Here is a 13,078-nt window from a genome sequence, read left to right as displayed (position 1 = left end):
CATTTTCTAGACCCAAAAAGACCACAAAGCAGTTGTGTGTTCAGCAAACCTGCACTGCAGTACCTCGGGTGGGACACACTGCATCAGGAGGCAACAGATGCATTGAGCTCTTCTGCTTTGAGTGCCAAAACCTGGGTGATCGTCATGGAAACACCAGCACAGCTGAACATCCGAGGAGGAATTCAGAGAAAAATCGTGAAGAAAGCAGTCAAGGTGAACATGCCTTAATCTAAAGCACAGCACCTGAAGTCATTCTTCTTGCCATTCTGGCAACAGCCACAGCTCCCAAGTCTCTGATCAGCTTTCCCAGCACAGAGAGCAACACAGCGGGCTGCACCTTCTTCCTCTCCCCTCCATCTGTTGATCCAGAAACCCACATCAAACTCCAACCCTTCTCTCCATCAGCCCCAGCTCTTCTCTCCATCAGCTCACACAGCAGTAGGTTACCAATCCGGGTCCTCACAGCCTTTAATAATTCCTCCTTTGCAGTGCTTATCCTCTAGAGCTCCAAGGCACTGATCCTACCTGCTTTCAGCTTTTCTTCCCCCCAGGGTGAACACAGCAAGCTTAGAGTCATCACTTCCTGAGTACTTTTTAGGAAAGGCTTGGCAAAACCCCCTGACAACACATAGTGGATTTCCTGGGAAGCACAAGCAGCCAGCTTCTGTCTGCAAACCAGAAATAAAAAGGAAAAAATAGAAGAAAATACACATAAGTTACCTCCTCTGGCTGCTGCTGGAGTAAGGACAGAAGAAACGTGGAGATTTCTTAGGAGTTGGCTTTGAAGATCATTATGAGTTCCTTCCAACTCAGGATATTCTATGATTCTACAATTCTTGAATATAAGGAAAAAGTGACCTCCAGTTTTGTCCCAGCTTGTCCCTATCTTTCTTTCCCATTCCATCCTCAGCTGCCCAAAGGCTCCTTTTCCTGCACAGACAGAAGTTGGCCACCAGCCCTTGGATCTACTGGTCCACTCGTGCTACATGCACATCATCTACTGAGACCTGTCTTAAGCTATTAACTCTAGTTTGCTTTTCACTAATATCCAGGATAAAAACTAGGTCCATCAATGGCCACTTTGGGACTTACTGGTGTATCTTCAGTATCTCTATCAATGATGTAGACAGTGGGATCAGCGCACCCTCAGCAGTTTGCTGATGGCACCAAGGGCTGTCACACAGCAGAAGGGAAGGATGGCATCCAGAGGGACCTGGGCAGGCTCCAAAAGTGGGCACATGAGAACCAGTGAGGTTCCCCAAGGCTGAGTGCAGGGAGCTGGGGGTGTTCAGCCTCGAGAAGGGAACATCCAGGGAGACCTCACTGCAGCCTTCCAGTACTTGAGGGGAGCTTATAAGCAGGAGAGAGAGCAACTTTTTACATGGACTGATAGTGATAGGATAAGGGAGAATGGCTTTAAACTAAAGGAGGGGAAATTTAGGTCAGATGTTAGGAAGAAATTCTTTTACTCAGAGTGGTGAGTGCTGGCACTGCTGCCTAAGGGGCTGTGGGTGCCTCATCCCTGGAGGCATTCAAAGCCAGGTTGGATGGGATCCTGGGCAGCCTGAGCTGGTAGCCCTGCCCTCAGCAGGAGTGTTGGAATTGGATGATCTCCGAGGTCCTGTCCAACCTAAGCCACTATGATTCTATGATAAGTGGGCAAAAAACCTACTGACAATCACTGATGCTGAGCTCACCTTACTTAATCTCTTTCTTTTTCTTCTTTTTTTTAAGTCAACACCATGCACACAGCAGCTACACAAAGGAGAGCAGCAGCAGCATCTGCTATACCCTCCTGAAAATGCACAAGAGCAAGCAGGAGGGAGGAAGGAATAATGGGCTCCAGCAACGTAATTATTCACCCAGATAATTAGTGCAACACAAAGAAAAAACTGTTGGAGGGAGCACATCTGGCAGCTGTAACAAGGAAATGCCACCATCTGAATAAAACTCTGGAGGCCCATAATGTTGGAAAAGACACAAGGCACCTTTGTGTACGCAGGGGGGCTGGTCTGGCTGTTTATTGCAAGGAGTTCGTGCACGGAGCACTTCAAAGGTTCTGAATAAAGCAGTAACGGCAGAGCATTAGAAGTTTTCAAGCCATTGCTGTAAGAGCTACTCAATCACCTCTAAAAAGGTCAGGCTAACCACGGGCATTTATAACATTACCCAGAGCCTGAATTGCAGAATCACAGAATGATAGAATGGCCTGGGTTGCAAAGGAGCACAGTGCTCACCCACTTCCAACCCCCTGCTGTGTGCAGGTCGCCAACCAGCAGCCCAGGCTGCCCAGAGCCACATCCAGCCTGGCCTTGAATGCATCCAAAAGACCCCGTTTAAGTATGTGGTAGATGGCACTGAAGAACAGAAATCACAACAAAAATCCTGTTTTTTCAGCTACCTGGGTCTGAAAGCTTCCCAGTGGTTTGGTGAGCGTGGTGGGGATGGGTTGATGATTGGACTACATGATCTTAGTGGTCTTTTCCGACCTTAATGAGTCTATGATTCAGGAATCTGCAGTTCACATTCCCAGATGATGGCCCTTCCTTTGACATGCACCAAACTAGGCCCTTACACTTGCCCATCCTTGGCAACTGGTGAAAACCCAGGAAAAAGATGGCATACATGCTGAAGCCAAGCTGCAGGGTGAATGAGAAAGACAAGAAAAGATCCCAGTTACATTTGATCACCCACTTGTATCCCAGAAGGGTTCATGGTTGAGGACTATGGTTATCGTTCACAGGGAAAGGGCTTCAAACTAAAAGAGGGGAGATTCAGGTCAGATATTAGGAAGAAATTCTTTCCCAGAGGCGGTGATGCCCCAGCACTGCTGCACAGAGCTGTGGGTGCCCATCCCTGGAGGTGACAATGCCATGGCTGGGCCCTGGGCAGCCTGAGCTGGTCCCTTGCAACCCAACCATTCTGATTCTAGGATAAGCCCGTAGCCAGGCAGAACAGCCCTTTGCAATCAGCAGTAGTATTTTATCCCCTTTGACAGCAAATTAAATAGTATTGCAAAACATCCAAGACTTCAATATTTAGTAACCACAAAAAAAAAAAAAAAAAAAAAAAAAAAAACAACCAAAAAACAAAAGAACAGCCAGCCAATGGATGTAGTCACTTCTGTTACCTGGACAGATCAAAAATTATCATGGCAATTTTCTTCCTCATAATCTCTCCCTAGTCCTGCCTAGGATGATTTCCCTGGCGTGATATTTGCTGCGTGGAAATAACATGGCTCTGGAATCAATAAAAGCACAAAATCAGCTGATAGATCTAACTCCACATTTACGTAATGCAATCCATCAACAATTCCCACGTGGATACTGACCCTGCAGGAGCTCTGGATGGATGATCAAAGATGCTAAAAGATACTCTGGAAGCAAGAGCTGCTCTGGCACTGCAGTGCCCAGCACAGAGTCATCTCGGGTGAAGCAGACAGGCTGCTTATGGAGCATTGTGTTTATCGGGCACAATTAGCAGCGCTGCCCCGTATTTAATTGCTGGCAATTCATCAAGAGGATTGCATTGTCTGCAAGCTACCTTGCTGCTGTCTGAACTTTAGAACTTTAAAAGCGTGCCTGGCAACCACAAGCCAAAGCTGATGCGTCCAGATCTTCCCCAACAACCATAAATGGGGATCGTGCTAATAAAGCTAAAGCCATACAAAGGATTATGGAATTTTGCAGCTGATTAATTTTTTTTGCAATTGATGAAAATTAATTCAAAAAGCAGGCCATGTGCACAGGCGTGTGCCTTCAGCCTCCTTCCTCCACTCCTAAAGGGTCAGGTGAAGGCAAAGGACCATCACAATTCCAGCAAAAAAAAAACCAAAACACCAACAACTTGGTGTTCAAGCATACAATTAAAATTCTCATTTTCATGTAAATTTTTTAGTAGAAATCTGCATGATCTGCATAAATGTGAGTGAAGGAGAGCAGAATCCTTAAGAACTCCGGCTGCTCAGCAGCAACACAACTAGAAAATAAACATTCGTGGTCACACACAGCAGATTTCAAGGATGCTCTACGCAAGGTTGGGTCAGAGCTCACAGGTGGGGGAAGGCTCTAGAAAACCATATCTCCTAAATAGAATGCAGAGAGCCTTTCTGTAGCCTACACAGAGGTAAGATTGTATGAATACATGCCTTTCCTAGAGGTAACTCTAGGTTTTTCATTACGCTACAATTGGCTCTACTTTGGGTTTGCAGTGATTGAGTTACTATAGCAATGGGTACAGGGCAATAGGAGAGGTATTGTGCCATGCCTTTGTGCAAAGCCTTCATGTAAAGGCTACAGTATGGTATTTTCTGAATCTGGGAACAGATTCTTCATACCTTCATACCTTGGTTTTTCATAGCCTGTAGATCACAGAATCACAGAATGGCCTGGGTTGGAAGTAACCTCAAGGATCATGAAGCTCCAATCCCCTCTGCTGCAAGCAGGGCCACCAACCTCCACATTCCATACCAGCCCAGGCTGCCCATCCAACCTGGCCCTGAACACCTCCAGGGACATGTAAATAATTAAGACATTCTTCTCTTGCTCCCAAAAGAACTACGTTTACTCCTTTTGGGCATTAAAGTGGAAGCTGAGACCCGCGCATACCTCAAAACAGACTCGAGAGCCTGGACATATTTTTAAGCCTAGCTTCGAACACAAGTTCTTCTCCAGCACCAGAAAAACAAACGTAATTCTAAGCAGAATTGGCAAATTGCCACTGGTATTTTCTGGTTAAAAATGAAGTCAGCGCAAGCAGCCAGATTTCAATGAAAAATAAAAGCCAACTGCAGTTTTTTTTTTTTCTGTGGATTTTTAGCTTGGAAACATAATGTTCTGGTTCATAAGACATAAGGAATATGGCATTTTGAGTATTTAAATTAGTATGTGCAGGCATGCCAGACATTACAACTCACCGCTTTCCTGACCAAGTCTTAGAAACAAAACTACACCCTCCAGTGTGGATGCGCCTGGGTATTTGCTCAAAGGAAACTTCAGCAGAAAAGCAGTTACTGAGAATACCAAGAGAGGAGAAAAACCAGCCCAAACATTTCTGCTTTACAAGAGGAAATTTGTTCTGCGGTGCACAAACACAAGCCATGACTTCTTGGTTCATGCAGGAGCTCCCAGTCCAGCTGCACCGTCTGCAATTGATGCAATTCAGAACCAGGAGCACTCTGGCATGGGATCTGTTGCACCCACGTGTTTTTCCCTCAGCCTCTGTTCCAGAGGAGAAGTACTCCATCGCCTGAAAGATTTCTGCTTATTGACTTAGAAGTAAAACAGCAGCTGACTTTCACCGGAGCAAAACTGAATCCTCAAAAAGCAACAGAAGGATCCCCAGGGACCACTGCCAGAACAAGCAAGATTTAAGTTGTGTTTGTGACTTCTTTTCCTTCTTTATGTAATATGCACACACATCGAAAAAAAAAAAAAGAATACCAGACAACACAAGAGCACAGAAGAACACAACAACCATTACCCAGAGATGGAATGTGACAGCTCTGACAGCAGTTTGTTTCAGAATCCTTCCCACAAACTTATCAGGTCTCGTGAGGACTCATCTCAAACAGCCAGGGAGTCTGGCCTTGACTGCCTGGATTCCCTCTGCCAGAACTCTTCAAAACAGCATTTATTCAGGGGAGTGAGGTCACCTCTAACAGCTCCCTGGTCCATCCCCAGGTAGTTCTCATCTCTACACACACGCAGAGCCCAGAGACTACGCAGAAATGCAGCCTCCACAAACTGGCAGAACAAGAACATCAACAAAAGCAACTTAAAAACAGAATTCTCCCCAGCACCAATGGGAAAATATGGACAGATTTAGCCAAACCCACAGCACTCGACCCCATTGAGCACCACAACCAGATACCTACAGCCTCAATCCCATTGAGCACCACAACCAGATACCCACAGTCTCAATCCCATTGAGCACCACAACCAGATACCCACAGTCTTAATCCCACTGAGCATCACAATCAGATACCTAAAACCTCAACTGCTTTTGAGCACCACAGCCAGATGCCCACAGCCTCAACTCCACTGAGCACTACAAGCAGACACCCGCTGTCTCAACCCCATTGAGCACCACAACCAGATACCACAGTCTTAATCCCACTGAGCATCACAACCAGATACCTAAAACGTCAACCCCTCTTGAGCACCACAACCAGATGCCCGCAGCCTCAACTCCACTGAGCACCACAAGCAGACACCCACAGTCTCAACCCCACTGAGCACCACAACCAGATACCCACAGTCTTCAACCCCATTGAGCATCACAAGCAGGTACCCACAGCCTCAACTCCTTTTGAGCACCACAACCAGATACCCACAGTCTCAATCTCATTGAGCACCACAACCAGATCCCTAAAGCCTCAATTCCATTGAGCACCACAACCAGATACCCATGTCCATCTGCTACATCGACTATATGGTAATGACTTCTCCCAGACCTCCAGCCACAGAACCACAGATCTCCACAATCTTTCCAAGCCAACAAAGCCCAAGCACCCAGCACCTTCAGCCCACGTTCTCCTTTGCCTCCCAGGCTTCTGGCTGGGTTCTCACCCACCTTGGTAGTGTCATCATGTGACCGCTGGTACCGTTTCCACCGGCAGCCGTAGATCCCGGTCAGGCATGATAAGCATAGCTGTGGCTCGTAGTACTGCAGTGGTTGGTGTTTAACCATGCTCCTGCCAGCCCCTCAGGAGCGACGTATCAGAAAGCCATCAGGTCCTGGGAGAGCCCTTCAGCAAGAGGAAGGAGAAAGAAAAAAAAAAGGGGGGAGAAAAGGAAATTAAGTTCCAAGGGATATTTCAATACTTCAACAAGCAATTTAATAATTAACCATGCCCTCTGGCTACCTGGAGAGGAGGAATGATAATCAGATCTATTCCCAGCCCAGCCAGTATCTCCAGCTTGTTGTGCTTTAAGTCTGAGAAGTTTAATTAGTTTGCAAGATTTGTTTCCTTGTGCTGTTTCTCCCACATCTCCAAAAGAGAATGCATTCCTACGAGTTATCAGTAAGGAGAGCCACACGAGGACAAGAGCAGTTGACTTGCTGCCCAGATGAGGTCTATATACGTGATTGGAAAGTGAAGAGTCTTGCCCGCCACAAGCACAACCTTAAAATTGATTCAGTTCAACCTCTGTGAGGCTGAAACCCAGCCAAGGTACAATCAGTTCATCACAAGCATCCTATGGAGCCTGCAAAACAGTCCCAGATGAGGTGCTGACATTTCTGTGTGTGCAAAAAAGGCAGATAGCACCTTCCACCTCTGTACAAAACATATCCAGCAAGCACTTGCAGGGATGCAGCTTTCTCCCAGTCTCCTTCCCATCAAACACACCCCAAAAGACCAAGCTGCTCTATTTGCCATTGGAGCACAAAGAGTTTTCCAAGTTGCTGGTGCACTGCTGCACACCTGCAACCCCACACAAGGCTGCTGCCTGCATAATTCACGCTCTGTGAATGATGCTCATCAGCCACTGAGCTTGCAAAGTGATCAGCTGCCTGCCCAGAGCATGCAAAGTTATGTTCATGGAATGCTTGCAAATCTCACCCTCTCTTGGACAACCATTTCACGACATGCAGCATCCCCAGCACCCACATCTTGCAACAAGCTGCCTCAGGTCAGAGTAGCAACATCCACACTGGCATCAGGTTGGATATAAGGAACAAATTATTCTCAGAAAGAGCAGTCAGGTTCTTTCAGACAGAAATGGACTGCCCAGGGAGATGGGGGGGTCACTGTCCCTGGAGGTTTTTAGGAACCGTGGGGATGAGGAACACGATCAGTGGGCATGGTGGGGGTGGACTGGGGTTGGAGTTGGGGATCTTAGAGGCCTTTTCCAACCTTCATGATTCTATGAATCAGTGGCTGCCTCAACACATGACATGATATAAAGATGTATCCTAGCCATCTAAGAACCTTTCATTGCCTTGTCATATGGAGGGAAGACTCTAAAAACTGGGCTGACCTGACTTTTCATCACAGCCAGTGCACATGGCACACAGGTCGTGTGTGTTGTGAACACTGGCAGAGGTTAGACACTGCAACAAGGGTACAGACAGCTGAGCCCTTCCAGCTTTTGATTTTCATGCAGACAGCCTAGGGCAGCCTTGTCCTGGCTTTCACCAGCAAGCACTGAGCATCCTGCAGGCAGACAGACCTTGCTGGTTGGATGCTGCCCACCAGACCATTACTATTGTGCCTGCAGAATTCAGAATCTGTAGCTCTTCTGCCTTTTCTTCTGTCAAAACATAACTTCGCCCTGTCAGGACATATCTCTCTAAGGCACTTAGCACAGCTCAGGGATCCATGCATAGGATTTGCTGTCTGAAGTCAACCTACATCCCCACGTGTTTTTATCCATCCCCTGGGGATGGACATACAGGACAGAGGTACAAACATATCCAGTCTGAAAGGAGAGCTCCTTGCTAATCATAACACCTCTGTGCACTGCCCCAGGCTCTGTGCCACCTCCATGCTTGAGGTCACCTCCCCACCTGCACTCCATTTTTTTATTTATAAAACTCGGCAGTAGTCACAGCACAAGTTGCTTCTTATCTCCCCTCCTTCAGCTTTTGTCTGCTTTGGTTTGTCCCTGCAACGCGAGTTTCTCAGGCTGCCATCCCTACACACCGCAGGCAGAAACAGCTGTCAGATGGAATGGGACAGAAATGCTGAGGACACACAAAGTTCAGTTCTATTTCAGAGACTTCAAAAAAGCCATGATCTGTGCCCTGAAGTTCCAGAACAACAAATAATTACAAGAGGACATGGGATACAAAATTCATGCATAGCCTATTAACAACCCTACCATCAAGCCATATATTACTGCCTGTAAACCTAGCAGAGCTGTTGCTATGAGAAAGTCTACACGAGCTCAGTTCCAAAGGATATCTTTCACAGTTTCCACTTCTTTTTGCTTTAGCTGTGTGAGATGAGAACAGAGTATCTCCGTCTTTAAAAGCTTTAACCAGGTGTTTTATTTGCTAACTTACAGGAATTGCAAGGCAATCTCAACCAGAAGTGCTGTACTTGAGCTTTTCAGCAGTCCACTTTTCTGGGAAGCCACTGCCTCTTCAAGTCACAGAAACATTTAGGTTGAAGAAGACTGTTATCATCTAGTCCAACCATCGACCCACCAAACCCATCTTCTCCAGCCCTTCCCTCTGGCCCAGCCACCTGGAAAAATGACACCACGCAACACTGCCAAAGCTGGTAAATTCTGATTTTTCAAGCAGAAATCCAATTCATCCAAAGAACCAAGAGCTTGTGAACGGAGGCTGCCTTTCAGCAATAATAAATCTCATGTGTTATGCAAGTCTTGGATCCACCATTCCTTTAGGGATGCTGAAGCTAGAGCGTTTATCATTAAGTCCCTACGTGAAGCTTCATTTGCTTTATAATGCAAACTTTTAGAGATAGGAGACACAGTCAGCATCATTACAGCCTGATGAAAACGTACCAGGGGCTTCCAGAGATAAGAGCTATATCCATCCATGCATGCACTCCTATGTACCAAAAGAGCTGCCAATCTAAATGGGTGACAACATAGGAAGAAACAAAGTTGAAGCAAGAAAAGATGATGGCAGTCAGTGCTGCTGATTGACAGGGATGGGCCATGACCAAAAAGTAACACAAGATGAAGGAGCAGTCATACCCTCCCAGAGAAAGATGTCAAACATTTCAGTTCATAAGAAACCACTGATAAGGTGGGGGAGGGAGTCTGAACAAGGATCACATGTCAGCATGTATAAGAAGGACTTTGCTGGCAGGGCTTCCAAGTATCCCCAGATCAAGCAGTTCAAGATACAAAGGCATCCCACCTTCTCACAGCAGCATGACCAGCAAAGCTACCTGTTAAGGCATGAATTTTCACCACAGTAAGCTGCACATCTACAGTTGATGGATACACCAAAGCATTTTCAAACAGTATTGCTTTAGCAAGGTACAAGTGTATTTCATGGGTGGAGAAGGACCAACAATCAACTCTTCTTTCTAAAGAAAAGTCCCACCAGGAACACCAACAGCCCGGGTAGATGCAAGGAGTTCAGGTTTATTGCCCAGTTCTGAAGAATCTCCCCCAGTCTCCATCAGCAGAACCTAATACAGCATCTCCAGACTCCTGTTTCAGCACAGAGCGCCCGAGTGCCCTCCAAGTGCAAAAGGGCAGCCAAAAAACACATCCGCCAATCATTACCAGAAGGCAGATGGAGGTTTTAAAAAGCAGCAAAATCCACCAAAAACAATCAAGAAGGTCGAAATATTTTGTTTGGAAGAGATTGGAAAAGGAAAATACAGATGAGAAGTGTCCACAGCCCATCAAGCAAAGCTCTTGCCCTTGTCCTCTTGCTGAACCACAGCATGGGCAGATGTTATGGGAGCCCTTAGATTTAGGATGCTTCTCCATCCATTTCAGGCTGCCCTCCACAGGGTAGGTCAGGAGGAGCACAAAGAAATGAAATCCAACATGAGTTCAGAAAAAGCCACTCCTAAATGCACAGCATGCCCTGAATCACACAAGGCACGACCCTGCAAGCCTAAAAGCATTCCCTCCTCTCCATGAATGCCATTAGAAGGGCATTCATGCACAAAAGGAACAAACAGGAAAAGATGAAATGCAGCACCCATCCTCCCCACCACACATACAAACCTCTGAGCAGTAGAAGAACTGAGACACAGCACAATGCTGCTCATAAAACCACACCAACAGAACTGCCACAGGGATGCCATCTGTCCAGAGATCTTTGCTTGGCTGAGATCACGGACTGAATACTTACTTCTGCTTCCAGGAATGGATTTAATAAAGAGAAACAGAAAGTCCATACCAAACAATCACTGTTCCCATGACATCTACAGCTTTGAGGCTATGAATGATTCAAACCTCTACTGGTTAGCATTACATACAGAAATGAAAACAGGAAGCAAGACAACATACATTAATTATTCAAATCCAGCCAACACGCACCAGAAGGGGGGGGAAGAAATTAAAAAACCCACACAACCCATCAACCTTGATTTTAAAGATGCATTGTCTGCCACTGGCTGCAAACATGGTAGGTCTGAACAACCAGATTTGCCAGCCAGCTTGTCCAAAAAGGAGGGAGCAGGGAAGAGTCCATCTGCAAATGCAGCGGGATCATTATCTGAAAGCTCCAGGATGCCCAATTAGCACACACACTGCATTCCTGAGATACTGGACTGTAGGTATCCGTTTCAGTCTGCAACACATTATTCCTTTCCAAATAGCTTTTGGAACAAAAAAAAGAAAAAAAAAAAAAAAAGGCAAGAGAGAATTCAAGTTGCAGCTTTAAAAGGGAAGCTCTCTGGGGAGATCTGGCCTAAAAAATTTGGATTTTTTTGTCCACACGAGTTAACTCCTCCATCCCTGTAGCCTTACAGAAATGTGGACCGGGGGGAGAACAGAGCAGGTGAGATCAACCATTAAACCATTACTATTCAATCTTGATGTTATTTTAGAAACATGAAGAGCAACAACACAAATCCTTAAGTGCACTGGGCAAATATAACACGAATGGAGCCAGTGAATGCCAGGTTTGACAGCACCTCACCCTCCCACAAGGCTTGGTACAGCCCAAGTCCTCCCTTGCAGTGCCCACTCAGTTTTTATCTACCAACCCAGTTTCACACAGGTCACTCTGATCTCATTCAGCAACTCAGGACAAAGCTTTTAATAGCCCTGAGATGAGCAGCTTGCTGCACATCCAGCAGCACCATGGCCAATACTGCTCTGAACAGCTGTGGGGTCGGCCAGAATTTAACAATGATTTACATCACGTTGTTAATGGGAGCCTAACAAAAGTATATATAGTGTAGATGTGGCACTGAGGGACATGATTTAATGGAGAATATTGGTGATAGGTGGATGGTTGGACTAGATGGTCTTGGAGGTCTTTTCCAACCTCGGTGATTCTAGCATTCTATGATGTTTTGATGGATGTTTAAGAGTTCTGAAGTCAAGAGAGAAGATGGAGTGGGCTCAGCCAGTCAGGAAGAGGAGGACAGCTGTGGCCTGCATCCCCATCCATCAAGGTATAGATGGAAGGACCTAGCCAATGGAAAATGCAGTCACTGTTGGATTTGAAAAGAGGAAACATGGGAGGCGATAGCTTTGGAGAGGCAGATTTGCTGGGAAGGTGATGAGGATAGAAGGGAAATGCCATTGCCATCACAGTCATACCTTCATGTCCCGTCTCGTATTTAGTGTGTCCAAAAGGCATCACAGCAATGCGACAATCGGATCCAAGCACACAAAGTGCAATCTACCAAACGTCAGGCCCAGGTAAACTTAGAATCACAGAATTGATCACATCAATTGGAAGGGACCATTAAAGGTCATCTAGTCCAACTCCCCTGCAATGAACAGGGATATCCCCCACACTGTGCAAACAGATGCAGAAAATACAAACTCCATTGTTGTTTGAGATTTTTTTCTGGTTTGTTTTTTACCAATCCATTTTTAAAGAGCTTTAGCAGATTCTACTGCTTTCTACATTAAAGAAAATGCTTTTCTTCTCATTCGTGACTCATAGGATCACTGTTTATCAAGATTCTCTGTCAAATTTCAACATCTCCATCTCTCATTACAACTTCTATCAAGCTAGTTATGCATAAGACCTTATTAAACAGGTAATTACCTATGATGATTACATGAGAACCTTACTGATAACCAGTTATCCCTATTAACATTCTTATAAGCCTTCAGGTCAATTGTTTCCCTAATTAAAATGGGAAATCCTGATTTTCTTAAAATATTTTCATAATAATGGCAGTTCAGCTCTTCAAGAGCAAGCCCTCCAAGCTCCATGCACTAAAAGCAATCCCTTCTGCCCAGCCAGGACTGAAATGACGTAAAGCACAAAAGGGAACTGATCTAAATCCTTGTGACTTTCACTGACTCTTCACAGTCTTCATAACAATCCTTTCTTTAATAAAACTGAACTCATCCAAAACAAACTAATGCCATTTCATTTTCCCCAGACTGGAAGACAGAAATGGAAGAGGGACAATATCCCCATCTGTTCAATAACAGGACAATTCTTATAG

At 45.6% G+C, this 13,078-nt stretch overlaps 1 protein-coding gene across 5 annotated transcripts in view; it reads right to left on the bottom strand.

Moving 5' to 3' along the window:
- GDPD5 (glycerophosphodiester phosphodiesterase domain containing 5) overlaps window positions 1-13,078 on the bottom strand; it is a 157,954-nt gene that overhangs the window by 90,543 nt on the left and 54,333 nt on the right. For all 5 annotated transcript variants that reach the window (XM_085216660.1, XM_085216657.1, XM_010706274.4 and 2 more), the window contains exon 2: window positions 6,574-6,748. In XM_085216660.1, coding sequence (XP_085072786.1) covers window positions 6,574-6,690 — 117 coding nt within the window. In that variant the 5' untranslated portion in view covers window positions 6,691-6,748. The remainder of the gene's footprint in view (window positions 1-6,573; window positions 6,749-13,078) is intronic.

The sequence above is a fragment of the Meleagris gallopavo genome, chromosome 1, assembly GCF_905368555.1.
Source record: "Meleagris gallopavo chromosome 1, MGAL_WU_HG_1.1, whole genome shotgun sequence".
NCBI classification, from domain to species: Eukaryota; Metazoa; Chordata; class Aves; order Galliformes; family Phasianidae; genus Meleagris; species Meleagris gallopavo.
The sequence above is the reverse complement of the archived record's forward strand: the minus strand, read 5'-3'. Positions and strand labels throughout refer to the sequence as shown.